The 26,279-nt window shown below is 46.3% G+C and overlaps 3 protein-coding genes across 5 annotated transcripts in view; 1 reads left to right on the top strand and 2 right to left on the bottom strand.

Moving 5' to 3' along the window:
- Positions 1–2,562: 2,562 nt before the first annotated feature.
- Positions 2,563–4,833, top strand: LOC107034591 (macrophage-expressed gene 1 protein-like). The gene has a single exon (XM_015248364.2). It carries the CDS (start codon positions 2,563–2,565, stop codon positions 4,831–4,833), a length of 2,271 nt encoding a protein of 756 aa, XP_015103850.2.
- A 13,471-nt stretch (positions 4,834–18,304) lies between these two features.
- Positions 18,305–22,112, bottom strand: CNTF (ciliary neurotrophic factor). Of its 2 annotated transcripts, none has more exons than XM_072970005.1 (3): positions 21,126–22,112; positions 20,334–20,501; positions 18,305–19,207 (listed from the first exon to the last, which is right to left on the bottom strand). In XM_072970005.1, exons 2-3 carry the CDS (start codon positions 20,445–20,447, stop codon positions 18,719–18,721), a joined length of 603 nt encoding a protein of 200 aa, XP_072826106.1. In that variant the 5' UTR covers positions 20,448–20,501; positions 21,126–22,112; the 3' UTR covers positions 18,305–18,718. The 2 variants fall into 2 exon arrangements, with proteins under 2 accessions (XP_072826106.1, XP_072826107.1); XM_072970006.1 differs by having other exon boundaries at positions 20,334–20,496.
- A 146-nt stretch (positions 22,113–22,258) lies between these two features.
- Positions 22,259–26,279, bottom strand: part of ZFP91 (ZFP91 zinc finger protein, atypical E3 ubiquitin ligase) — a 29,765-nt gene continuing 25,744 nt past the window's right edge. For both annotated transcript variants that reach the window (XM_072970003.1, XM_031691093.2), the window contains exon 11: positions 22,259–26,017. In XM_072970003.1, the coding sequence (XP_072826104.1) occupies positions 25,507–26,017 (511 nt within the window). In that variant the 3' untranslated portion in view covers positions 22,259–25,506. The remainder of the gene's footprint in view (positions 26,018–26,279) is intronic.

The raw sequence follows: 26,279 nt of genomic DNA, 5'->3' as shown, positions 1-26,279 counted from the left end.
CTTTCCTCTGCTCATCCACCAGGATAACTGCATCTGTGTCTCCTGGGGCTCTCAATTGAAATTCGCACCATCCGAGGAGGCTGTGAGGCATGGTGAGGGGTGGACTGGGGGTCAAGAGGCAGGGACTCAGATCTGTTCCTGCTGCAGTCTGACATTGTGTGACCTTGTGCAGCTTGGTTTCTCCCTGGTAAAATCAACATATGGCCTGGCACCACCTTTGTAAAAGAAAACATGCATGGGTTCAGCCAAGGAAACAAGCATGGAAGGGTCAGCGGGGAGCAGAACTGGGTGAAGGAGGTCTTTTTCACTTCATCTAATCTCTTGATTCTTCTTGTTCCATAACAATCATTTGTCGTGATTTTTGAAAGTTAATATCTAGAAAAGTCCTATTTGTTCCTGTTTTGCAGTTAGTCACACTTATCCGAGGTCCCACAGGGCCTTGGTATCTGACTCAAGGCTACCCCTGTCTGTGTGTTCCTTAGGCTGCCTCTGAACAGTTGGGGGATATGAGTGCTGGGCACTGTTTGGCCCTCTTAATCCGCGGGTCTCAGCTGATGCTGCCCAGGAGTGGTAACCAAACATCCTCACTGTGCTCCTTGCCCTCTTCCCGCTGGCATCTGAGCCACATCAGCAAACACTTAGCCACAATTCAAGAAAAGCGTGTGTATCTTCTCTTGGATCCACTGCTCTTAAAACGCCTGCAAACCTGCCCCAGGTCCTGGGGAAGACCAGTCACCAAACATGATGAATTTCCAGCCTCCTCTGAGTGTACGACATAAGGTGTTCCTAAGTCACAAGCCCAGAATGTGGGAAGGCAGTATGATTACTTGTCCCCGTCACAGGAAGATACACCAAGAGAGGGGAAAATCCTTACGTTTCCCCAGAGAACAATCTTCTCTTTAGCAAATCATCCATCCCAAAGTACCTTGTGAGAAATGAATGACACCTTTTAACCAAAGAAAGCAAAAATAGAGATCGGAGAAAACCATGTGGTGGTAGAAAGAGCACTAGGCTTTGGATTCAGACCAGCTTGGGTGCAAATTCAGACCTTGAACAAGTCACTTAACCCATCTTACCGAAAGAACATCCTATTTTGTGCCAGGCAGTCTGCTGGGTGATTTATATCCAATAGCTCAAGCCTGAAGAACCTTGTATTTTTTCCATCGTTTAACAGATGAGGGCGGTGGGACTCAGGGAAGAAAACCACGCTAGTGGGAGGGCTCAACTGATGAATGACAGAGCCCAGATCTTGAGAAGTTAAGGTCAGCCCCCATTCCTCTGGGCAGTGCCACCTCTCCCGTACATGATGGAGAGAGAAGACCTCTGCTCCAATCACACCACCGCCAACAGACGTAACTAGAAGCGAGACCACTGGGTTAAGTGATCTCATATGCCCTTTCCAGGAGCCTTCTTGAACTGCAAGAGCCCTAGGAGGGCAGAAGTCAAGAAGGCTCTGACACTGAATAGCAAGAAGAGACCCTGAGCACAGATCAGTGGATGGAAACGGTTCTCTGGCATCAGATGAACCTGGATTCAAACGCTGGCTGCATTGTGTACTCATGATGTCACTTGACTTCTTTAGGCCTGTCTCCTAATGTGTGAAAAGGGGCTGGTGAGCGGGGAGGGTATAGCTCAGTGGTAGAGTACCTGCTAAGCATGAATGAGGTCCTGGGTTCAATCCTCAGGACCTCCATGAAAATAAATAAATACATAAATACGTAAATAAACCTAATTACCTCCCCTGCCAAGAAAAAAATAGTTATTAAAAAAGAGAGAAAGAGAGACTGATGAGAGGTTAAAATAGGATTATAAAGCACTAACCCAAAGAGTCATTTAGAGCAGCTGCTTAAATCAGGAGGAGGGGCTCCAGAGAACTCCAAGCAGATGGGATAGGCTGAGAAAGATTCTTGGGCCCTGGACTGTCCGTGGAGTGCGCTGAGCCCTCCTGAGATGCTCTGTCCTGCCCATAGGCCAGGGCTCTGGAGCATTGGCACAGCCAGCCCTGATTCTTTAGAGCTGCCCTGAGCCTGCCCCAGTCTAAAGGGGCCCTTGTCTGGACTGTCTGCTGAAGGCCCACAAGGAAATCAGCCTGGAGTGAGTGCAACCTCCCAGCCACAGTGCCCACAGGCTGGCTGGCCACCCGGAGGAAGACCCAGTTCTCCTGGGCTAATTCTTCACCCAGGCTGAGCTTGATACTTGCAGTCAAAAACAGAACCCTACCTGTGTCCTGTGGCGGGGAGCAGGTGAGAGACCAAAATACCATGTATTCAGTGGATAAGGTTTGCTCTTCTTTATCAAAATGAATTGAAGATGGCCTTTGGGCATGGAACGTTCTACCAGTCTAATCTACCCATCCCTGGCCCCAAACCTGAAATCAGTTTCACTCCCCTTGGTGCTTCTGATAAGAGACCTGCTTATTATCCTTTCCCGTAAAGACTTCAAAGCGAGGCGCCTGGGAGGGGACTGTTCATTGGGGAGGGGCCTGAGTTGGGCTGAGTTACTGCTCTGCTGCTCTGAATATTTCAGTCCCCAGCCCAGACTTCCCCTCCAGGACCCCAAGCCATGGAGGAGCTGAGGGGCGGCAGGTTGCCCAGGCAAAGCTCTCCTCCTGCCATGGCGCAGCGCCTCGCGCCCCTGCTAGTCCTGCTCTTGGCTGGGCGCTGTGTCCTGGGGGAACAGGGGATGGCCGACTTCCAAGAATGCAAGCAGAAATTAAACGTGTCGGTGCTGGGGGCGTTGCCGGGCTCTGGCTGGGACAACCTGCGCAACGTCGAGCTGGAGCTGGTGCTGAAGCGAGACTATTCTCAGTGCCTCACCACCGAGGACGGCGAGTACCTCATCCCAGACCACACGCAGGTGATGCCGTGGCGGGAGAGCATCGTGGAGACCCGCGCCAAGCTCATTGACCACTGGGTCAACTACACAGACTCCTGGGCGGCCTCCATCAACAATGAGGTCTCCTTCCTCTCCATCCTCAACGGTAAGTTCTCCTTCAGTTGCCAGAAGGTCAAGAAGTACAACCTGGAGCACCAGACGTTAACAAGCAGGGTGGAGGTCCGCCACAACATCTACTCTGTGAAGGCCTCAGAGAACACTGAATTCCAGCCCATCTTTCGGCAGCATCTCCTGACCATCAGCGACCACCTGGAGAACAATCAGACCCGCGAGGCCGAGTACCTGGCGGAGATGCTTGTGGTTAGGTATGGCACACACGTCCTCACCAAGGTGGAGGCCGGGGCTACCTTGGTGCAGGAGGACCAGCTGAAGCGGGAGCTGGTGGGCAGTAACACCCAAGATAGGATCAACATCACGTTCGCCGCCTCGGCCTTGTTCTTTAAAAAGGTTAAAGTGGGAACCGGGGTATCCTGGCAGGCGGAGAACCAGCTCCTTGACAACTACCTGCGCCACACGGTGGCCTCCGAGACGCGCAGCCACGGCGGCGTGCCCTTCTACCCGGGCATCACCTTGGAGAAGTGGCAGAAAGGCATCAGCAACCGGCTGGTGGCCATCGGCAAGTCGGGCCTGCCCCTGCCGGCGCTGATCCAGCCGGAGGCACTGCCCGAGCTCCCCACGCCCGCCGTGCGACGCTTGGCAGCCGCCGTGGACGGCGCCATCCGCCGCTACTACGCCATCAACACGCATCCGGGATGCATGAGGCTCGACTCGCCCGACTTCGACCCCGGGGCCAATGTGGACGACGGCTCGTGCAGCAGCCGCAGCCACGCCAACTTCACCTTCGGGGGCGTCTTCCAGGAATGTCAGCCTGTGTCCCAACCGGGTGCCAAAAGCCTCTGCGAGACCTACCACATCCCAAACCCGCTGACTGGCAAAACCTCCTGCCCGGCAAACTACACCGTCAGCTACCTGAGCACCAAGCTGAAGACGTGGAGCCAGGTCGGTCCCGAGTGCCGGCCGCAGTGCCACAGTTGCTGGCTCATCTTAAAGTGCTGCCCCACTGTGTGCGCCAACCGCGAGCATCGCCACACCGTGCGCCTGACTGCCTCCTGGTGCGCACCCTCGCGGGGCCTCCGGCTCAACACTGCAGGCTTCCTCTTCGGAGGCCTCTACAGCCCAGGCAATCCAAACCCATTCACCGGGTCCCAGATCTGCCCTTCCCACTTCTACCCGCTGACACTCTTTGGCGACCTCAAGGTATGTGTCAGTACTGACGCAGAGCTGGGTTCAGCCCATGCAGTCCCGTTCGGGGGTTTCTTTAGCTGCCAGGCTGGCAACCCCTTAGCTGGCTTCACCAAGGGCCAGAGCCCTGGGATCCTGAAGGAGGTGTTCTATCAGGACAGCTCCACAAAATATCCCATGAAATGCCCAGAAGGGTATAGTCAACACCAGGCTTACCTCAACGATGGCTGCCAAGTCCTCTACTGCCTCAAGGCTGGGATCTTGCTGGACCAGCAGATGGCAGGTGTCCGCTTACCCCCATTCATTCCCCGCCCGCCCTGGCTCAACAACAGCAGAGCCCAAAGGCTCTCTGTCCTGATTGACTCCAGCCGTCAGCTGTTCTGGGTGAAGCAGAAAGGCTCTGATCGCTGGCAGCCAGCCAGCATCAATGATCCATCCCTGTTGGTCAAACTCTTGAGCCAGGCTGACTCTGGACGCAGTGTTTCCGCCACTATTGGCTCCTGGATGGGTGCCATTGTGGCTGTGGTGGTTCTTGCTTTGGGGGCAAACTATGCCTTCAGGTACTACAAGAAAGGGGGTTTCAAGAGATCACAGAAGGACATCGGGGCAGAGGAACAGAAGGCCTATGGGGCCACAGAAACCCCTACAGGGCCCGGCTGTGTCTTCTGCAAAGAAAATGGCAAGGATTCCGTCTAGACTTTAAACTAACCAAACAGTCCTGCTTAATCACTACTAGTGAGAGCTTTGGCCCATTCTGTTTCTTCTACTGCCTAGATAAAAAGATGTAAGCTACCTAACCATAGAAATGGCCCCACTTCCCGAAGGTACCTGGACTGAACTGCGCTTCCTCAAGCCCTTCTCCCAATCGCCTAATACAAGCTTAAGGCCTGTTAAGAATCTCTTTCCCTAACACCCTCTTGCCAAGAGGCCCCACCCATGTTGGGCGCCTCCCTTGTTGTAAGGAACCAATAAACCCAGATTTTTTTTTCAAATACAGGTGTATTCCTGGTGTTCTTTGGCAGGGATGGAGTAGGGGGTTGGAGGAGGGGTGTGGAATCAACAGAGAAGACAAACTCAGCATTGACCCCAGGACATATTATGTAGCTTTGGAGTTGGATTTTTTTTTTTTTGGTAATTGTTATAAAATTCATTCTATCAATTTTTTTCCCAGAATCATTGCCTTGAACTCAAAAAGTTCTCTTTCAGCCTGGGTCTAAGTCAGAGGTTTTTTTTAATTCACACAGGGTCTGACCTATTTGTGGAGGATGAAAGACATTAGGTTCTAATCAGCAATTTTTTTAAAGACAGAAAATACAGTGCATTGCATGAAATAACTACACAAAATTATTTTGTGAGATAAGATAATCATATAAAGTTTTCCATATCCAATTGTTTTTGACTCACAAAAAGTGGCAGTTTTGTATGGTTTAATATATGTATTATATATACATTATATATATATATATATATCATTGATCATATATATATATATATATATATATATATTGAGATATATATATATATATATATCAATATACTGGGTCACAATGTAAAGTATGATATAAAGTTTGATCACAGTCAAAACATTCGAAAGCCAAGGGAAAACCTCTATTTTATTCCATGTTCCATGAAGCTCAGCTTTGGAAAACTGAGTCCTCAGCCCTCTATGTCACCCCCGGTGGAAGAGTCTTCCCTTTGGAGGGCCTGTTTCTCTCAAGTACACCAGAGTAAATTTTCATCCTTTAATTGGGTTTATTTATTTATTTTTTAGTGGTGGTACTGGGGATTGAACCCAGGACCTCGTGCATGCTAAGCACACACTCTGCCACTGAGCTACACCCTTCCCCCAAGAGTAGATTTTCATTCTTTAACTCCAAACAGCACTCCTGTGAGGACAGATTTCAGTTTTGTAACGTTGTTGGAACACAGGCCTCATCACAATTTAAACCCAGACTCTGGGTCTGTAGTTGTAAGAAAGACAACCTGAGGTGTCCCGTTAAACCCTAATCTTAGAACCACAGGGCATGTAGGCTCTTACCCAAATGGGCTCTTCAAAGTGTGAATGTTAGAGCCAGCTCTGACAGCCCGTGGAGAGACCCTATATAGTGGGGAAGTGTGGCCTCACAGGGTTGACAAGGTCATTTCCATGACCTAAGTGAGTTATTTTACTTCTTGGTGTTTCAACTACTCTAGCTACAGGCTGGAATGTATCAAGGTACTGATGAAGTAGTACTGGTACAAACTGTGAGTCCTGAGAGGAAGGGACAATTGAAATCCTAATAATTCTGGGATGTTTGAGACCATTTTTCCTACTGGTCTAACGTGGGCACATTGGAGTCAACTGTCAGCTAAGGACTGACTGGCGACTCTCCTGAGCCTTCTCCAGATTTCCGGTCACTACCGTCTATAGGGGCTTTCTCTACGTGAAAAACGCCTTTGTAAAAGCATCTCGCTTCATCTTCATAAATCTTAAGGTAGGAAAGTAGTTCTCATGCTCAAGATGGGGAAACATCTTTAAGAAGCTCAGAGAGGTTGACTTGCCCAAAGTTACATGACTCAAATATTAATAATAATGGCTAGTACCTACTGAGTAGAATTTGCCCTTTGAATAGATTATTTCATTTAGTTCTTTGCTGAGCATAGCAGTAAAGCTGTAGGCTTGGTCCAGGGCAAATACTGGCCTCTGGAAGTTTCTTGTGTCTCTATAAAATGGAGTTGGGGTAAGGATATGGCTCAGTGGTAGAGTGCTTGCTTAGCATGCACACGGTCCTGGGTTCAAGCCCCAGGATCTTCATTATAAAGAAACAAACAAACAAACAAACAAACCTAATACTCACCCCCCCACCAAAAAAAAATTGGGGTTAGCCTGTTAAATTCCTAGGTTACTTGAGAAGATTAAATGAGCTGATGGATGTAAAGCACTTTAGAACAGCCTGGCCTTTCTAAATTTGAAATCGATGACACTAATGCTACGGGTTCTGCTTTGCCACTGCTTTAAGCGTGGGATTCCAGAGTCAAATCAGACAAGCCTGTACTCAAGAACCAGCACAGCTGTCTGTCATCTCTCTGACCATGAGCAAATGGTCTCGCCTTTCTGAGAACTAATCTCATCTATAAAATGGGGATAGCCCCGAAACCAATGTCAAAAACTGTTACAAGGATTAAATGAGATAATACTAGGAGATCCCTTGGTACAGCGCCTGTACCAAGGCACACCACAGTGAGCTGTCACGATGTGGGGCTCATCCCGATGGTGATGCATAGAGGTGAGCAGCGGAGCAATGGGTACACAGATGGATGATTGGGGCTCACAGCTGAGTGGGTAAGACACCCCCAAAATATAAATTACTCACTGTGAAAACATCACAGAACCTCAAACAGAATATTATGGGAAAATGAATGAGGTTACACAAATTCTAACTGAGAGTGTTGGTAAGGTTTCTGGGATGGAACGGGACTCCTGTCTCAGCCAGGCACATTTTTCAAGTGCATTCAGTTCTGTTTGCTTGGAAGGATCCCTTCAACAGCAGCTGAATGCCCCTTCCTGGTGGTCTCAATTCTTTTCCTGGAATAGCCTCTCAGGCTTCAAAACCCGGTCTCCCCACCTGATAGGAGAAAGGTGAGGATCAGTGCATAATGGAAGGTTTTGGTGCAGAATAAAAAAAGAAGAGGCGCAAAGTGGACCACCGTATAAGTAGGGTGGTCATGTAACTGATCATCCAAATCTGGACCCTGTTGAGACCGAAAGGAAGCACTGTAAATAGTTATATAGGACATGTTAATTGGCACATATGTTGGTCCACTTTTATCGGTGACTGTTTGCCTATAGGTGACTGGGCCCAGGCTCACCTTGTCACCCTGATCTCCAGCTAATCTCTCCCCATGACCCACATTTACTGTGCTCACACATGGATGCCCACATCTGGTCAGTTCCAGGCTGTGCCATGGCCTGCTGAAATCTTGCCCATCAATCAAGACTGAGAAGTCATCCTCCTTCCCTCACACTTTCCTTCCTTCAGTCTCTCGGGAAGAATATGTCTCTTACTCCTCCTAACCTCGTCAGCAGCATGTAACTAGGAGCTTGTCACTTTGCATGAGTTCTTCATCCAACCTGATCACGAGTTCTTTGAATGGTGGGTGGAGGGGAGCAAAGTGTTGTGCGCATCATGGTTACACAGTTCTTTCCAGAGCTCAGCATCAGAGAGAGCACCTAGTAGGTGCTCTACAAGTTTTCTGAATGGAAGAAAACCAGAGGAGATCTTGTGAGGCCCCAGGTGATGAGACTTAGCTATCAGCTTTTAAGTCACCGACCCCTTCTTGGATTCTTAAATATATTATTTCATTAATAAGCCAGTTTTAAGCCTCATTTTCCTATTTTAAGTGCTCGATAAATACAGATTAGTAAAACTCAGTTTTCATTGTATCAAAATATTCTATGCAAGTGGACAAAAAGTGAAACAAAAAAGGGGGGGAAAGGGGAGACGATGGCATGGTGTAACCGCGGTGTCTCCGGTTTCCTGTTAGAACTCTAAGTGACAGAGGGGAGGCGCTGCTGACCTGCCCTCCTCGCTGATGACAGGATGCCGACGGCTGGCCCGCTGTCAGGGAGCCCACAGTTGAGTGGGTAAGACACCCTCCTTCGCTGGACATTACACAGTGTCTTCTCCTGCAACAGGCTTCTCTTGGACAGCTGGGTTGTTGAGATCTCATGGACTCTGTAAGTCGTGTAAAGCAAAGAGGTCTTTCTCCCTGTTTTGACTTCTAGAGAGCTTAGACCCAAATTTTGGCCCCTTGTACAACGTTCTTGTTGCTAAACTCAATCTTTGTTTTGACATCTCTGCACTTATATTGCCTCTTGATTAATTCATTTTCAAATTTTTATGATATTTATTTACATAAAACACCGTATTTTTTTAATTAAAAAAATGAGTAATAGAGCTGGGCAACTGCAATGGGAGATTTATGACAGTGGGTCTGGTAAGCCCCTGAGCCCCTCCTCCCAAGCCCAGTCCTCAGCCCAGCTGCAGTCTCACTACCTCTAACCTTAGGCTTGGTCCAAATCCATCCTGTCTAGAAACTGTTCTCTGTACTTCATAGAAAGGGACTGTTGTAAGCCAGAAAGTCTCCAGTTTTCTCAAGGAGTTCCTGAACCATTGACAACGAAAACTAATTTTAAATTCAATTTTAAAACTATGTTGTTGTAGTTTTTAAGTGCAGGTTGGGGGTGCAAAGAAAAGCGGAATGTGTGTATTGTTGTAAAAAGAATGTGTTTCATCACTGAAAGGCTGGGAATCACTAAATTATAGGCAAACAAATCAGCAAGGTTAGGGGCTCAAAAATCAGACTGGGGCTTGAGGAATCTCTGCTGAGCGTCATGGTTTGGGGCGTCCAGGGTAGGGAGAGGAGGAGGTAAGGAGCATTGGGAGAAGGGTTTTCCTTTATTTCATTTAAGTCATTCAATCATTCATGCTTTTCTTTTTAAATTAGCATGTCAGATTTTATTTGAATTGTGCAAAAAAAAAATCTCATCCAGTATTTAAAATATCAAGGTAAATTCTATTTCATGCATTTAAAAATAAATATGACAAATTAAAAAAATAGTATACCATATTCTTTATAAAATACATTCATTCATTCTCAAGAGGCTCCTAAGGAGGATGACCCTTTACTAAGTGGGATGATTAAATAACAAACAAAAAACTGAAGGAGAAAAATAGAGGAAAGTAAATCTCTGTGACTTGAGTTACGCCAAGGTTTTTAGATATGTCACCAAAAACACTACCCATAAAACAATAAATTAATAAATTGGATTTTGATGGAAACCAGAATGTCATCCCAAAATATTCTCTTTGGCATAAAAATTTTTTTTAACATTTTTTATTGATTTATAATCATTTTACAATGTTGTGTCCAATTCCAGTGTTCAGCACAATGTTTCAGTCATTCATGGACATATACACACTCATTGTCACATTTTTTTCTCTGTGAGTTATCATAACATTTTGTGTATATTTCCCTGTGCTATACAGTGTAATCTTGTTTATCTATTCTACAATTTTGAAATCCCAGTCTATCCCTTCCCACCCTGCATAAAAGTTATTTTGAACTAAAGGCACTTAAGCAGCAGCGAACTCAGAGAAAGCCCACCTTTCTCTGCCTAGAGGCACCATATAAATTCTGCTTTTATTTAGACTCTTCTTAGCCCAGGGAAGGCACCAGACGAAGCTGCAAAGAAACCTTACTCTTACTTTTTCGCCCATGAATTTTCCTTCCCACAGTTGGCGCCCTTGAAAGCCCAAGCTTCCCTTTGCCCTGTCGTTTCTCTACAGATGTATTATTCTTTTTGGCGATGCTGCGTAAACTGGAATTCCAGCTGCCGTTTTGGGTTTCTTTTGCTTCAGGTTTCTCCTGAGTGGTGTGCACTGTGCGCCTCGATCAACTGTGTATCTTCCTCTGTCTTTTCGTTAAAAGAGTCCCAGCTGAAAAATCTCAGACAGGTAGAGGTAAAGTTCTGAGGCTCCCCTACAACTTCATCAAAATTAAAAACCGGGCTGAGAGGAGAAGGACCCAAAGCTCTGAAGCATGAGGTTTGTATAAATCAGGGGTCACCAAACATGGCCCCCTGTCTGGGCGCCTGCTTTTGTAAGTGGCGTTTTGTTGGACCACAGCCACACCCATTTGTTTCTGCGTTGTCTACAACAGCCTCCATGCTGCAATGGCAAAGGGGGCTAGTTGCAACAGAGACCTTGTAGCACAAGGCCTGAAACATCTATTTTCTCTTGACCCTTCATGTAAAGTACAGACTGTCCAATGGATGCTGAGATGGACTGGTCCCTTCAATACCACAGTAACCAACTGGGGACTGAGGTTGCCAGGCATACAGTCTTTATCATGGTCCAGTGTCCTCCAGCCTAGAGCAGCTTTCTTCTAGAATCCAGATCCCCTCCAGTTTAGCCCAGCATGTCATAAAACCATTATCATTTCTGTGAAAAAAGCTGGAAAATGTGAGTACAAATAGTAATCATTCTCCCACTACAAACTGCCTTCCAACACTGTCTCTACCTTTCTCCCTTCTCTTGTTCAGATAACATTTGATGAGCATCACCTTCATGCCAGAGAAGACACAGCCCCTGCCTTCAAGAGGCCCATGCTGTAGCAGAAGGGAGGCGTACATGCAAATAACTAATGCCCAGTGGAATCAGTCATAGAACGGTCGTGTGAAGAAAAAATGTGGCCTGTATATCCAATACCTCAGCATGAATCCCAGCTCTGCCAGTTTCCAGCCCTGCAAATTCGAGTGAGTCACCTAACCTTTCTGAACTTCAGTTCTCTCATCTGTAAAGTGGGAATGATTACCTCGGGTGTGATGGGTTTTCATGAGGATTCGATGAGCTGCTTTATGCAGAGCATCTAGCTCAGTGTCACAGCTCAATATTATTGTATCCGCAGCAGTGGTCATGATGGTCGTCAGCAAGAAACAACAGTGACAGCAGATGATGTACATGAAGTGCAAGTCACAGCAAAGAAGAGAGGACAGTGGGGGAGGTATATTGATCAAGGATGTTTTAAAATGATGTAAGACTTAGAGCTTGAAGCAAGAACAGGAGTTAGTCATGTGGAGACAGAAATAGGGACACAGACAAGAATAAAATGCATGGAATGAGATGCAGACTTGTCCAAGATGAGAGATGAAGGATGGGATAAGTTCCTGACATGCCTCAAGTCTGCTAAAGCTCTGGTGACCGGCAGAATCAGTGGGGAATGTGGACTTGAATTTGGACAAGGGGATACTTTCAGATCCCTTTAGGATTAAGGCAGAAGAACTGATCTGACCCCTGGTGATTTTTTTTTTCCTTTTCTCCCTTCTTATCATGTCATGGTCTTTCTATGCTGACTTTTAAGAGAGTCACAGATCTGGTATCTTGAATGCTTCCTCACTGCCTATTGAATGAATCAAGACGCCTTAGCATCGTATTCAAGACCCTTGTGGTTGAGCCCAACATTCCCATCCAGTTCCATCTTCAAAGACACTCACCCTCCCCACCCCTCCTCTGTGCATCCTGTGCTCCCACATTCAACCCAACATATTTAGAAACGAGGCTTGCGATCCCCTGTGTTACTCCCAGTATCTCTTCCCCTTTCCGTGATTCTTGCCCAATTTATCCACTATCCTCCTAGTTGGGAGGGGGATGTCATTCCCCCGCTCCACACCCTCCGTCATGATTTTCAGAGGTGTCCTCTTTGCTCCATTCCCATTGTCGCTTTAATTCAGGTTTTCCAACATCTAGAGGGTTTTGTTTTTGTTTTTGTTTGTTTGTTTTTTGCTTCTAGTCTTGCTTCCATAAACCCATTTGCACGTAGCAGCCTGAGTGTATGAGGGGACTTTGGGCAGCTCAACAAGGAAGCATTAGGAGGGCTTTGTTACAGGCGAGGGACCTGGGTTAGTCTGGTGAAGGATTCAGTGAAGCAGTTTTGCTCTGCTTCACTAACTATAGATAAGCAACTAACTGTAGAAGGGGAACCCACCCTGAGGGCTTTTTTTTTTCCCTGAGGGCAAAATCCTAGTCATTTTTCAAAACCCAACTCCCAAAGTGCCTCTTTTGGGAGGTTCTCTCCAACCTTTCCTTCCTCTGGGCTCCCAGAGCCCTTCGTTACTCGTGTGGTATTACTAACCACACCCTGATTTCTGTCACAATTATGTACCTGGTGTCTCTCTTAGGAGATCCTGAGTGTTCCCAGGGCAGGGAGCCATGAGCTAGCTCTCTGGGCCTGTTTCTGCCATTGTAACATGAGAATCTTTGTACCTACCTCACAGGGCACTTGTGGGGAGTAAATGAATTAATGCACGTACAGTGATTAGATCAATGACCAGCAGAGCAAACACCGTATAATGTTTGCTGCCATCATTAATATTCATTTCTGTATCCTTAGTGCTGGCCCGAATGAGGTGTCAATGCGCATCGCTGTTGAGTTGAATTCGGCTGGAGACAGGCCGGACACGTCTGAAGAAGTTCAGGGCTTAGAACCACGCTGGGAACTTTAATTGGCCTATTAAGTTGTTTGTGTCATTCTCAAGCCTCCCTCCACTCCAGCTTGCAAGATAGGAAGCGGGGATCACTAAGTAAGACAAGAGAAAGTAGTCCTAAACTTTCCCAAGTGGTGTAGCCTAAGGGTTGGTCTGACCTAAAGATAAGAAACCTGCCTTAGAACTTTATTTTCACAGAGCTTCCCTGGGTCCCTTGTTCGAATGGCACCTACCTGGAGGGAATCACGTATTTAACTATGACCTCAGAATGCGTCCCACTTGTCCTGTGATGCTAGGGGAGGCATGGGATACAGCACCACCAAGTTATAGTAAAGGTGGGGGTTGGGGTGGCCATAGAAGTCTGGGTTATAATTTGCTGTTTCCAGAGCTTCCGATGGCTTAGCGAAAGGAAGGGTACCTGGCAGCACTGGATGCAGGAGAGTGGAAGGACGTAAACAGTGATATCAGATGCTTCCTGGGAAGATGGAGAAGCAGGAAGGCGCGGTGGGAGGTGCCCTAGACTAGCTGTGGTTCTAATGCTACTTTCTAACTGGGTCACCAGGGTACCTCTCTGGCTTCCTTCTGCTACGTGTTTAAAGACAAGATTGAACTAAATGAAATTTAGTTCCTTCCTGTGTTAAGAGGAAGGTGCTGGCATTCCCTGGGATGACTCTGAGTCTAAATGCATGTTTTAACACATCCTGGGAGGTGCCTGGGTTTGCATGTTTCCTTGGCTCTCTAGAGAGCCTGCCAGCCTTCCCCTGGACTTGTCTGATGCTTCCTACTGTGAAGACCATCTTTTGGATGTAGTGAACATTCCGGAGCCTCTCCTCTCCAGAGAGGTGGTTGATTCTTGGAGGCTGCGTGGAAGACTGGGTCGGCCCCTAGTGGCCGAAGGCCCACAGGCACAACCGGGTCTAGGCTGGACCAGATGGGTCCTGGGAGGCAACTGAGATTTCTCTGAGATCCTTACAGAGCTCTCTCCTCAGCCGAAAGTCTTACCTTAGTCCAGCCTGTCTGAGGCATCGAGTATCTTGATGTTTGTATGTCACTTACGAGTACTTTCAGAAACTCAGATTTGGCTAAAGCATGTAAAAACTTGTGAAGTTAATCGTCATTTCCATTTCATAGATGAAGGGGCTCAGAAAAAGTGACTTGGCCCCAAGTCTGGAAACTCAATAGGGTTTGTCCCAGAGATTTTGTACAAGTCTGTAACTGGTTTGATCCGAGGGCAGTGAATTACAGAGCTGGGGAACAGACTTCAGTCTAAGATGACCCCGCTGCTAGGAGTCCCATGGGGGTCGGGTGCAGGGAGTGAGTTCTGGGCCCAGAACTCTCCAAACGTGCCAGATACGAGAGAAGGGAACTCGGATAAGCGAACGCGCATGCTCATCTCCCTTATTTGTGAAAGAGAGCATCTCAGAGGAGCAGATGACAGAAGAAGTGCGGAGGTGTCTGACTTAATAAGCAAATGCAGTGCCCCCCTTTCATACTGCTTTAAGCATGTGGATAAAAACTCAGAAGCCCTTAGCAAGTTTTCTGTTTTCCTCTGTGAATTTTCCTCACCTTAGTCCTTATCTTCAAAATCATTAGAAATGGGCCAGTTAGGATTCTTCTGTTTCAAAGGCTTGATTAGGGTTCAAATACATAAAAGTGAACCGTATAAAGGTTCCTCACCTGCAGGCGAACTGATAAATGTAGGGGACATCTACCTCCGCCCAGGCTGACCGGCCATGGGAGTTCTCCCCAGTGGCCGGGCACCACGGAGGTTTACCCTGCGCCCTTGAGGGAGCCCGGCCCGGGCTGGGAGGATTACATTTCATCCAATGTTGAAATCACTTGAAATTCCCCTTGTTCATCCAGATACAGAAATAAAAGGAGCAACCCACAGTCTTGCTGAGGCAAAAATCTTTCTGGTTAGCCATTACCGAATCTCTTATTCTTTCACTCTTGCATCTATCTGCCAAAAATAGATGGGTCAAAGTCACATATTTTAAGAGTCACATGCATGAGGACTTTCTTACCTCACACCCCAGACATATTGCATCAAAAGATCAAATTATATTTTTACTGTCTTTATCTGTAGACCTTAGAGCTCTATAGAAGCTTTTGAATGAAATGACATTTTTTACCGCTTTCACTTTTTGAATGTACCAGCATTCAGACGGTTCATTTCTTGAGTCTGATGCTTGATGCTGAGGTAGGATAAGGCAGGAGGCCAAACCATTCTTTTTAAATGCCCTGACCTAAACGGTCACACACACACACACACACACACACACACACACACACACACACACACACACACACACACACACACACACACAGATAAACCAGTTGAAGTGATATCTTCAAAATTTTCCTTCTCAGCCTGCTGGAGGCCCCTCCACTTTCTGCATTTCTATTTTACAAAATAGAAGAAGGTGCTCCGCTGCCTCATGAGGAGCTGAGGAGTCACAAACAACGAGCCACTCTGACAACCTCTCAGATGGGTCTCCCTGAAATACTCACTCGTCCTCTCCCTGGTTGACCGGCGGCCACAGCAGTGAGTCATCCATTGGGCCTTACCCCGCAGCAGCCGGAAATAACAGCGATTCCAGGGCTCTGACCTGACACTTTCCATTTTTATTGAAGCTCTCACTTCCCTCCAACCTGATTGCTTTAAAGCCAGTTTTATTCCACGCTTGGACTTTGTGCTAATTTGCAAGTCTTTTCCAGATTACACTCTTAAATCAATGCATGAAGAATTGATCAGCTCTCATACATGCCATTCCTTGACAGATTCGGGAAAACTGAATCTCTTGCCATGGAGAGAGGACTTTCCTGGAGGCAGTGGGATGGAAGGAATCCTCCTTATAAAGTAAGAGTTAGGGACTGGGAACTAAAGTTGTGCCTTTCAAGAGTTATATACAAACTGTCTATGTAGTTATAATAGTTTACACTCTATAAAGCTGTGTTTCCCCAGAGACCTCATCCATAGCTAGATCTAAGAAACAAGGAGACTGAAATCTAAAGATCAAAACTCTGTCGGGCTGTGCGCACTTCCAGTGTTGTCATCCTCACCATCTGTGGTGCAAGACACACACCTGGAGGGCCCACTGTCGGTCCCGTACTCAGTCTGTTCCATCTGCTTCAGGTAAGCATGATGCAGAGTCTACGCTCAGACCCACACGTTTCTGTCCCTGTTGCTCTGACCAAGTGCTCCTTTGCCCGGTGCTTTGTCTCCTCCTAAGAAGTTTGCCCAAGTCTCTCCAGGCATATTGCAGGTGTCCTGAAGGAGAAACTGACACGCGGCTCTGAGCACAGCGCTGGGGATGCACTCAGTAGGCTTCTGCTCTTGTGGCCTCATCTTCCCACTTCCTCCCATTCAGCAGTTGGTACTCACACCTTTTCTGGAACCTCTGCCACTTCCATCCCGCCTCTAATCCATGCAAATTCCTTCCTGTGTGGCTCAGCAGGACTTCAGCCACGCTCCACCGATGTCTGCCCAGCCTCGCGTGCCCGGTATGCAAACAAGACACTTGGAGGGGGCGTCACTCCTGTCTGATGCAGCGAGTTGGTAATCAGTTATTCCCCGTTAAGACGTTTTAGTCATCCCCTTCTTCATTAAACAGAGAGCCTAAAACACTATACAGATAAATCTAAGCTCTTTACATTAATAAGCACATGTTTTAGCAATCAAAGTACTGCTCTTAAGTAGAAGAAACAATTGAAACAAGGAAAAGCTTGAATGAAATAAGCCTCTATACATTCACTGCAAAACTGTCTACCTACACCAACACTACAGATGGAACGCAATAAACCTCTGGTGGTGGCAGGACTCAAATGTTTATCACTGCCTCATTTTCTTCTAACCAGCCAGCTCCTCCCTACTTCTCTCCTCTGATTGATTTCTCTTCCTACATCTGAGACTCCTTCCTCCAGGAAGCATTTTCTGGCCCTCACTGGTCTCCTTCCTTTCACTCCGTACCACTGAAACCCATCTTACACGTCCGGTCCCGCACTGGTCTCTTACATGCCTGCAGCTGGCTTTCCACACAGGCAGCCTGGAGAGCAGGGCCTTACCTCCCCTGCACCGCTGCCACAGCGCCTCGCCCGGAGTCCTCGCATGTTGACTCCATGGAGTTTGGGACAGAAACCCAGGTGGGAAAGGACACGACCAGTGGCAGCCAGCCCTCTGTGACTCACAGTTACAAGAACACACAAGCCTCAAGCAAAGAAACTGAAGTAACCTGGGCCCCCAGTCCAAGACTTTTGAGTTTAACTGGAATCAGTGATACACACGAGCTCTTCAGGATCCCCACTGCACAGTCAGCTCTTAGGCCTGACTGCGAGCGGCCTTTTGTGTTAGTGCCCACATTGACCAGCTGGGGCCTTTCATGCTGTCTCTCTGGAAAACAACATTAAACGCAGAGCTGCGCCCTTTACGTGAAGCATGGAGGCCTTGCTGTGTGTTGTTTCAGGAGCGCTGGCATTCCCGCTGGGAACAGCGTGGGCCTCACCCTCTCCTCATGACTAAGCCCAGAGAATGTGGCGTGAAGTTCTGAGCAGTATCCTATCCATTGTCCGCAAATGCCTGGGTTACCCTGCCTGTATCGCTCACTGCTGATCACACTAAATGAGAGGTAACCGGGTGTAAGCTGTGCCCAACCCCAGACCTAAAGGCCATACTTTAAAGCAAGCTGTATACTGCACACTCCCAGTCTACGGCCATGCCACCCTGAGCGCGCCCACCTCATCTGATCTAGGACTAAACTTAAGATCTCCACTGCTCTCCTTTGCCAAGCATGGGCAACCAATACTGCCTTTTACAACGCCAGGACACGGTTGGGGGTGGTCTTTTCAGGGCTGGAGATAGATGGATACATGGATACATTTTCCAGCCCTGCAGCAGAGGTGACAGAGGTTTATAACCAGGCCTCTAAAGTGAAGGGCACACAGGCTTTGGATTAAGAATGATCCGGGTTCAAACTCAGGGTGCTGTCTGCTAGGGGGGTAACCCTGGACAAGTTATCAATTTCTGTGAGCCTGTTTACTCATCTGCCAAATGGGACGGACACCACCTCCCGCAGCAGGGTTGTGAAAATCGTGATACACACAAAGCCCCTGGCACGCTCCTTCCACAGAGTAGATGCTCAAAAATGTTAGTTACTATTTTTATTATCCAAGAGCTTGAGATGGCTAGAGTCCATGATTTTTAATTCACTATTTCAGTCTTCTCAGAAGAGTCACCCAGGACTAGAGTTAAAAATATTTTTATCCCATGAAGCTGTTCCATGCCTGTGAAGGCTATTAGTCAGTGGGTGGGAAAGATGAGAGCACTGAGCTGGGAGGATGCTGTCCATGCCCCAGCTCCCTTACGGCCTCAACACACACACACCCCCGCAGACTAAGCTTGTATGCCCATCTGTCCATGTGCGCAAGCCCAGCTGATGAAAATGCCTGTGGTCTTGAAGGTTTTCAAAAATGGGAGAGTGAATGGGAAAGTGAGGGAGGCCTCAGAGAACTATGTATATTCCATTAGAAGAGAAAGCGAGCGAGAAAGAGGGGTGACTGCTACATTTTCTTGTCATTAGCAATATGATGACTCCCATGGGCTGGGGTCCCAGTCTGATGAGAAGAAACGACTCGAAGGTCATGGATTGACCTCACTGTCCACTGTGAAAGCTCCCGCAGCACCTTCAGGCCCCACAGCTTCTTCTCAAAGAGACCCCCATCTCCAACAGTAAGGGGCATCCCATCGGCCTCACTGGGGGGGATCTTGTGTTCCAGGAGCGCCATTAATTCCTCGAGCTGGTAAGCAAAGGCAGCAACTTGAAGGAGAATGGTATGTATCGCTTGATGGAAGTCACCTTCAGCCGGAGTAAAATGGACCCGTTGGTCCTCTAACAGCCTGGCCAACATGACGTGGAAGGCGCGGTAAGCTTGGAGGTTCTCCTGGAGTCGCTCTGCCTCAGTCAGCTCGCTCCATCGATTAGTGCTTGCCATTGGCACACCATCCACAGAGTCCAGGTTCATGTTCTCGTTCAGACCCTGATGCTTCACCTGGCCAAGGATATAGAAAAATATCTCATCCTCTGTAATGACTCCACCATTCTTACTTACTCCTTAAATCTCATACTCACTCAGGATCCATGGCTGACTTTAGGAAGACCCTGTTCTCCCTGAAATCACACATACTGCTCTGACTACCTGTTCATCTTTCTTGGGAGAACTTGCAGCTTTCACTAGGTTCTGAACAAAGGTTGCAAACCACTGACTGGTCCAGAATTAACTTTTCCTTCCCACTTCAAACTCCCCCCAGGAAACTGAAGTATTTTAACCGCACTGGAGTTTAAGTATTTTAAATATACTTGCTTGAAGAAACCGGTCACAGCGAGGAAGCCCTACAATATAGCCATCGTAGAACTTTTCTAACAGTCCTCTCTCCTCCATTGTTCACTCTCAATGGTGAGGATAATCCTTTAGAGAATTCAGTGGAAGTTTTTTTTTTTTCTAATTGGTATCTTTACTTTTTGTGCCCTTTTTAAAAATTGGTATTTCAAAGAGTCTCATTTCTGATGGGTGGGGCTTGGCTCTATGACGATGAACTCCATGGTTAACTCCTTAAGAGTCTGATGCTTCCCCAAGTCCTCACTGACTCTTCTAGCGGATTTTTGGAGTGTAGGTGGGCCTTCTATGTAGACACTTTGGACTGTATGTAACTTATCAGTGGGCTGCTAATACTGTACAGGAGAAACTGGTTGGGTATTTATACTGTTCTCCCAATCCTATAAACTTCACTCTTTCATTTACATAGCTCAAAAAATTAGAACAATGTTCACGAAGAACCCAAACCTAGAGGGCTTGTGGCTAGTATGTTCCAGGAGAATTCAGACTGTAGGCAATCAACTTAGGAATAGTCTCCAACATACACACCAATCCTACCTAGAACCCCACGTTATGTTATCTTATTCAAGGAGCAACATGTCTCTTAAATAGCCTAGATAAAGAAAATAAGGTCACATGGGTTTCCTCAAGGGAAGGGGCCATGTTAAATGATAGGTGTCCAACATATAATGACTGTATGATTAGGGCTTTTGTAACTGATAACGAGGCTGGAGCATGATGGCAAGGGGCTGGATCAGAAGAGACGAAGCAAAAATAGACAACAGCAAAATAGGCAACTTACATAAGATTCCATAAGCGCAGTCAGGTCTGAACGAATCTTCCTTGCTAGCCAGATAGAACGGCTACAGAGGTCCCGGCGGTGAGGGGTCAGCGGTGAATGCTCTGCGAAAGCCATCCCCTAACTCAACTGTCCCAGGAAAGCAGTGAGCTGAGTTTGCTTCTGTCTATACTGGTCCAAATAAGAAATGTGACTCTCAGACTAAATCCACTGGGCATTTCTCTACTAATGGAATTGTGCACCCCCACCCCCCGCTGCCTGACTCAGAGGTGGCAGCAAATTCCTGGCTGTGGATTTTTGTGCCTGTGGAATCAAAGGCCGTTTTTTAATCAGCTTTTTGTTTTTTTTGCTTTTTTTTTCCTGCAGCGTCTGCCTCCATCTCTCTCCTCCACTCAGTGCCTAGTGTACTTGTTTTTATGTCATTGTTTTGCTTTTGCACTTAGCAACAAGGTCACTATCACACTAATCCCTCATGACACCCCTGCCTAATGCAATCTATTTCATACACACATATTCAGTTTATTTTACTATCACCCTTCCTGTGTTTCCCATGTCCTTTTCTTTCTTTTTTGGTCAGGTAAAATATTCAGTAGTATGAACTTACTAGTATTACTGATACAGTTGCCATTCATTACGCATCTACCCTGGGCCAGACACTGCTAGTTGCTTTAAAGCCTTTATTTGATCTTTAGATTAATTCTACAAGATAAACATTTTCCTCATCCCACATAAGAAATCGAGGCTTAAAGAACTGTGCACAAAATCCAATAACTAGATTCAAATTTAAATACAGACCCTTGATTCTTTGATCCAAAACTGTTTCTCCCACTGACTTTTCAGTATCATTCTTTAGGTAGTTCATATTATGTTCAAGACACAAACTATACATGAAGTAGATCCTGTAAAAATATAGTGTCTTTTTACTCCCATGCTTTTGCTATGTGTTTAAATGTACACTTGATTGAAAATCACGTAAGGAAGCATCTCTGATCTCAATCATGGTGCCTTCCTTGTAGCTACAGGAGGAGGAAGGTACTGTTTAGGCCTGTTCTCTTCCAAAGGACAGGAACACCCAGCCCTGACTTGGTAACATCTCTAAGGCAGTCTCACTCAAGTGACAACACGCTTTTCTTTTTCTTCCTTATTCCAAGTCATACTACATTGCTTCTTAACAAAGTCAGAGAATGAGCTGGACTTCGAAATGAAGGCATAGAGCCGAAAAGCGCTTGAGAGTTGTTGTTCTAGTGCATTTAACTCGGTAGGCTGGAGGATAACGCCAACTGGGTGAGAGTTACAAGTTTCATCCTCAAGTCAATCCATTAGTTTCACTATTTCCTATCATGGGCATTGTCTCTAAATTGAAACAAGCCTCAAATTTCCACACATAAACGATAATCAAGGGACGTAAAGGATAAAGAGATGAGGCCTGAGTGGCTGTCACAGCAGGCCTTTTAAGAAGCGAGGATTCTTTTTCCTTTCCTTTTTTTTTTTTTTAACAACTTTGTACTCACATGGACAATGAGTTTTGTGAAAAGCACTGATATTAAACGCTATCAGGGCCTTGTCATTATCAGAGTGAAATTAACCTCATAGCTTACTTAAGGTTCTTCTCACATCTTTCCTAGACCGCCGAAACATGGAAAGGAGTTCCAAGTCGGCCAGGTGACCACAGACTCATACGACACCTCAGCATGAGAAATCAGGAACTAACCAATTCTCAACAAGCACAAACCACAGTATCGGCCACAGAAAACCTGTTCTGAGGGCACTTGGTTTTCTCATTTAGCAGCATCCACTACTTTACCCCAGGATGACTTAACTCAGTACAACCAAGGAAGACCAGTTGCTTCCATGAAGACAACTTTTATTTTTCTTCTTTACATACTTATTTTGGATATGCCCTACCTAGATTAAGAGAAAACAAGGACTTGAAAAGCAGAGTATCCCTTTTATTATAATTTCTTTTTACATAACCTTTTCAACCTAGATTCAGGTAACTACCTGTCTCTCCCATCAAAGGAGAAGGGTCCTGCATATTACAATAGGCAAAAAGGCTTTTAGGAAATAAAATATTTTAAATTGATTCATTACAATTTTTCAATTTTCTTGAGTACATTGAAAAGTGGGAAAAAGACAGGAGGGGAAAATGGTACTTCAAACCACCAGACTGCAATAACCTTAGTTTAGTACACTCTTTATATTTTTTTCTCCAAACAGGTACAAAGGAGGTTCAAGTGCTCTGTGTGGATGCTTTTCCTTACCTTAATATATCTTATGTTTTACTCCCAGTAATCTTGGCCAGTGTTTATCGAAACTCTCTGAAGCATATTAAGTCTCAGTTATGCAAAATTATCCTGGGCAACCACAAACAAGGGGGAAACACGTCTTGCAGAAAGAGTACTTGTAGCTCAATTACATTTTCAGAATTCAGAATTGCTAGTTCAAGACTGAGAATATGCAGTGGGAAGAGTTATCAAAAAGGTAACAGAATCTGAGTAAGATGAGGAAATGCAGAATTTTAAGATTAAGAGAGTTCCTCAGAAGGACAATGAAGTAAACAGCATGAGGAACAGAATGGAAAAGGGAAGAGAACCTAGTACAAGACAGTTCACTTAAACCAACTCATTACTTTGCTAACATCCCTTTCTCAAAAGAAAAAAGAACCAAGTCCACGGAAGGATTTTAAAATGTATCGCAAACTGCTACAATAATATACTGAAGCAAACTGCAGGCAAATGGTAGCCACGAAGAGGACTACAACAGGGGACAAAGAACAGAAACTTCTAATTACCAGAACTAACTGGTTGCTTTCAGTGGGGAGGAGTGTGATTCAGGGAAGAACGTATTTCCCCTCTATCTCATCAAGGTTTTGTTGTTGTTTTCTAATGCAGTTTGCTCTTGTGTGGGTGGCTAAAATATCTGATGACTAGCCACTGCAAGTGCAACTCATGGAGACAAAGGATGAGGTAAGTGTGACGGGACAGAGGCAAGTGCGGGGTGTGGAAGCTAGCTAGTGAAACACTACCAAACGGACTCGTCCGGCAGCGGAGCAACGTTGTCGTCGACCCATCTGATCAATCTTGTGTTTTCAAATCTACTCAACATACCAAAGTCAACTCCATGTCCTCACTGTGGGCAGGAAAGCATTCTACGTCCCTTCTAGCCTTATTCCACTGCTCACCCCAACACTGGAGGGATGGCAAGTCTGCGACACTGAAAAGAAACAATAGTGCATTTAGGATTGCTCACTGTAGGTGTCCCACCCCCTATTCTCCGGCATCCCAACCGCTGACACTAGTGGGTGTAAAGCCAGCCTCTTTCAGAGATGACATTTTGTTACCCTTCTTTATGGAAAAAAATCAGAGAAAATTGATAAACTTTGTAGTTTTAGTGTTCATGAAAAACAAGCTGCTCCTTATTTCATCCTCAGCAAACTTCATTCTTTCCAACAACCATCACACATTTCTGACAAACAATGAATAGGGCAAGCCTTTAATTCCAGCTTCTGAGGTACGGAGGAGAGAAACTGCCCTTCTAATTCTCTAAAAACGAGCCAAAATAGGTTTTCAGTCTTCTGGGAGTTATGGAGTTGTACAAAAACACACTTTCTCCCATGGACAGTAGTAAGTAAGTGTTCCACCCCACGAAAACCCCTGTCTCAAGGGAAGGGGTGATCCCCAGAACTTCGGGTGAAAGCAAAGCATTATATGGATGACTGACTTCGTGGAAGCCTTTCTGTTTCGGAAGGGTTACTAAAAGCGAAACAAAATACAGCAACTTTCTCTGACTTCAGACTGCATGAGCGGACCATCCCTTCCCCGAGGGCAGTGTCCTTCACCAACGGGGAGCTGGAACGCACCAACGACAAAGCAAAGCAAAAGCGCAGCAGGGGCCCGAGCTGGGCTAACAGGAGGCACGTACAAAGAAATGATGGGGACAAAAAACGAAAACGATCAAGTTCGTAAGAGAAAACCTTTTATCTCTAATTTAGACTCCGAACAGTTTTCCTCATCCCCTCAAAATTCCTAAACCTCAATGTTCTAAAGACTCAAAGAGCGCTAACTACCACAAACCTAATGTCTTTCCCCAAAAAGGCTTCCGACAAAGCGTGGGGCTACTGTAGTGACTGTGTTAGTGTGGAGGACCAGTTTCTTTAAAGGCCACTGGAGAAAGCTATGATTTTAGGGGCTGGTGGTGCTTCTTCAACCCTACCTCTCACCTTCTACAAGTACCTCTTATGCAAAGGACCCCACATCAGAATAATCTACTCTCTCCCAGCCCCACAAAACACAGCAACAAAGACAAAAAAAAAAAAAATCAGACTTTCCGTTAATAAATAAGGACTCTCAGGTTTCACAACACAAAGACACACATGTTCAAAGTGCAAATCTCTGCCTTTAGCCTGGGACTCTTCTCACTGCCTCACTGATGCAGAGCCCTGTCTTGTGGTCAGAGAGACCACGCAGAGGGCAGCCCCCTCCCTGCTGGGGGCCTGCTTCCAAGCAAGGGAGCACCACTGAGAACCTTACGGAGGTGTCGGGAGGGGGACTGAAGAAGGTGGTGAAGGTGAAGAGGTGGGAGATGGTCCCCATGGATCCTTCCTTTCCTAAACCCAGGGGGAATGGAAGGAAAGGGGGTGAGAGATGTGTGCTGTTTTAACAGCTCACCCTGCTAAGGGGCCTTAAAGTGCCAAGTCAAGCTGCCAGCCTCCAGAGATTAGAATTATACGGTATTTTGAAGATAAATGTGCTGCAGGGGGTAGAAGCCAGAACCATAGGGCAGCAGTAAAGGAGGAGAAGGGGTTTAGAGGATATTAATATATCATTAAGAATTAAAAGCTGATCCAGAGCACATCAGAGTTACAGGTTGAAAAGGGGGATCTGCTGATGACCAGGAAGTCTGCCTGGCTGGAACTGAAGGTAAGAGTAACCCTCACTTTAAGAGCTGTTTCTTTGTCTAGCTTTCTGGTAAAGGCAACATCAATTTTATGAGGAGGAGAATAGAGGGAGAAGGGGAGGTGTGTGTGTGCGTGTGTGTGTGTGCTGTGATCCACAATGGAAAGAGCAGGCCCTTCAGTTATTTTACTAGATTTTAAATGCTTTAAATTTTTTTTTTGTCCTTTTATCTTTTAAATACAAAGTCTTAGCTGTCCCAGCGCCCAAAGTCTTCCCTTCCACTAAGGTCCAGTAGAGTCTGAATCTTCAATCAGAACCTCTGTGGTAGCACCGAGTATATCCGAGTTCATGACCAGCCCTTCAGCGCCCCCACTGCTGCCACTTCCCACAAAGATCTTTCCGTCAGCCATCAGGCTCACCCGTTCCGTCCCACTACAGTATGACTTTGACATCCCTTCAGCTTCTAGCAGGAGGCACTCTCCAGAGGTGGAATTTCCCAAGGGCTCAGGAAGGAGAGGAAGACCTTGACCATCTGCAGGTTGTGTCAGGGACTCAGGATTAGTGCCCAAGATATCTGTGCTGGTGATGAGGGCGCCTGCATTGGCAGCCAAAGCTTCAGCAATCAGCACCTCAGGGTGGCTTTTTGCTTTGTGCGCCACTACGCTGTCCTTCTTCTCAAATTTTTTGCCACAGATATTGCAAGAAAACTGGTAGAAGGAATCTGCATCGTGCTTCTTCATGTGCCAATTAAGGGATGCCTTTTGCCGACAGGTAAATCCACAGATCTCGCATCTAAGGAAAGTGGGAAAGGAATGGCTGAGCAAACAGAGCAAAGAAGAGGCCTCCTATTTAGGGCCAGGATGAGAATTTAGAGGTCACGTGTATAAGCAACAGTCAGTCATGTACATACTTCTTGTGAAAGATTAGAAAAAGTTACTAGATAGAAAATTAATCTGATTTTTCCCCCCTTCTTTAAGAGGAAACAGAAGAAAAAGGTCACTAAGTAGCTCTCCTAATTAATACCCGCTCTTTAACTTTAAATACCCGCTATTTA

The sequence above is a fragment of the Vicugna pacos genome, chromosome 10 (assembly GCF_048564905.1).
Source record: "Vicugna pacos chromosome 10, VicPac4, whole genome shotgun sequence".
Classification (NCBI taxonomy): Eukaryota; Metazoa; Chordata; class Mammalia; order Artiodactyla; family Camelidae; genus Vicugna; species Vicugna pacos.
This window is presented reverse-complemented; position numbering and strand designations above follow the sequence as displayed.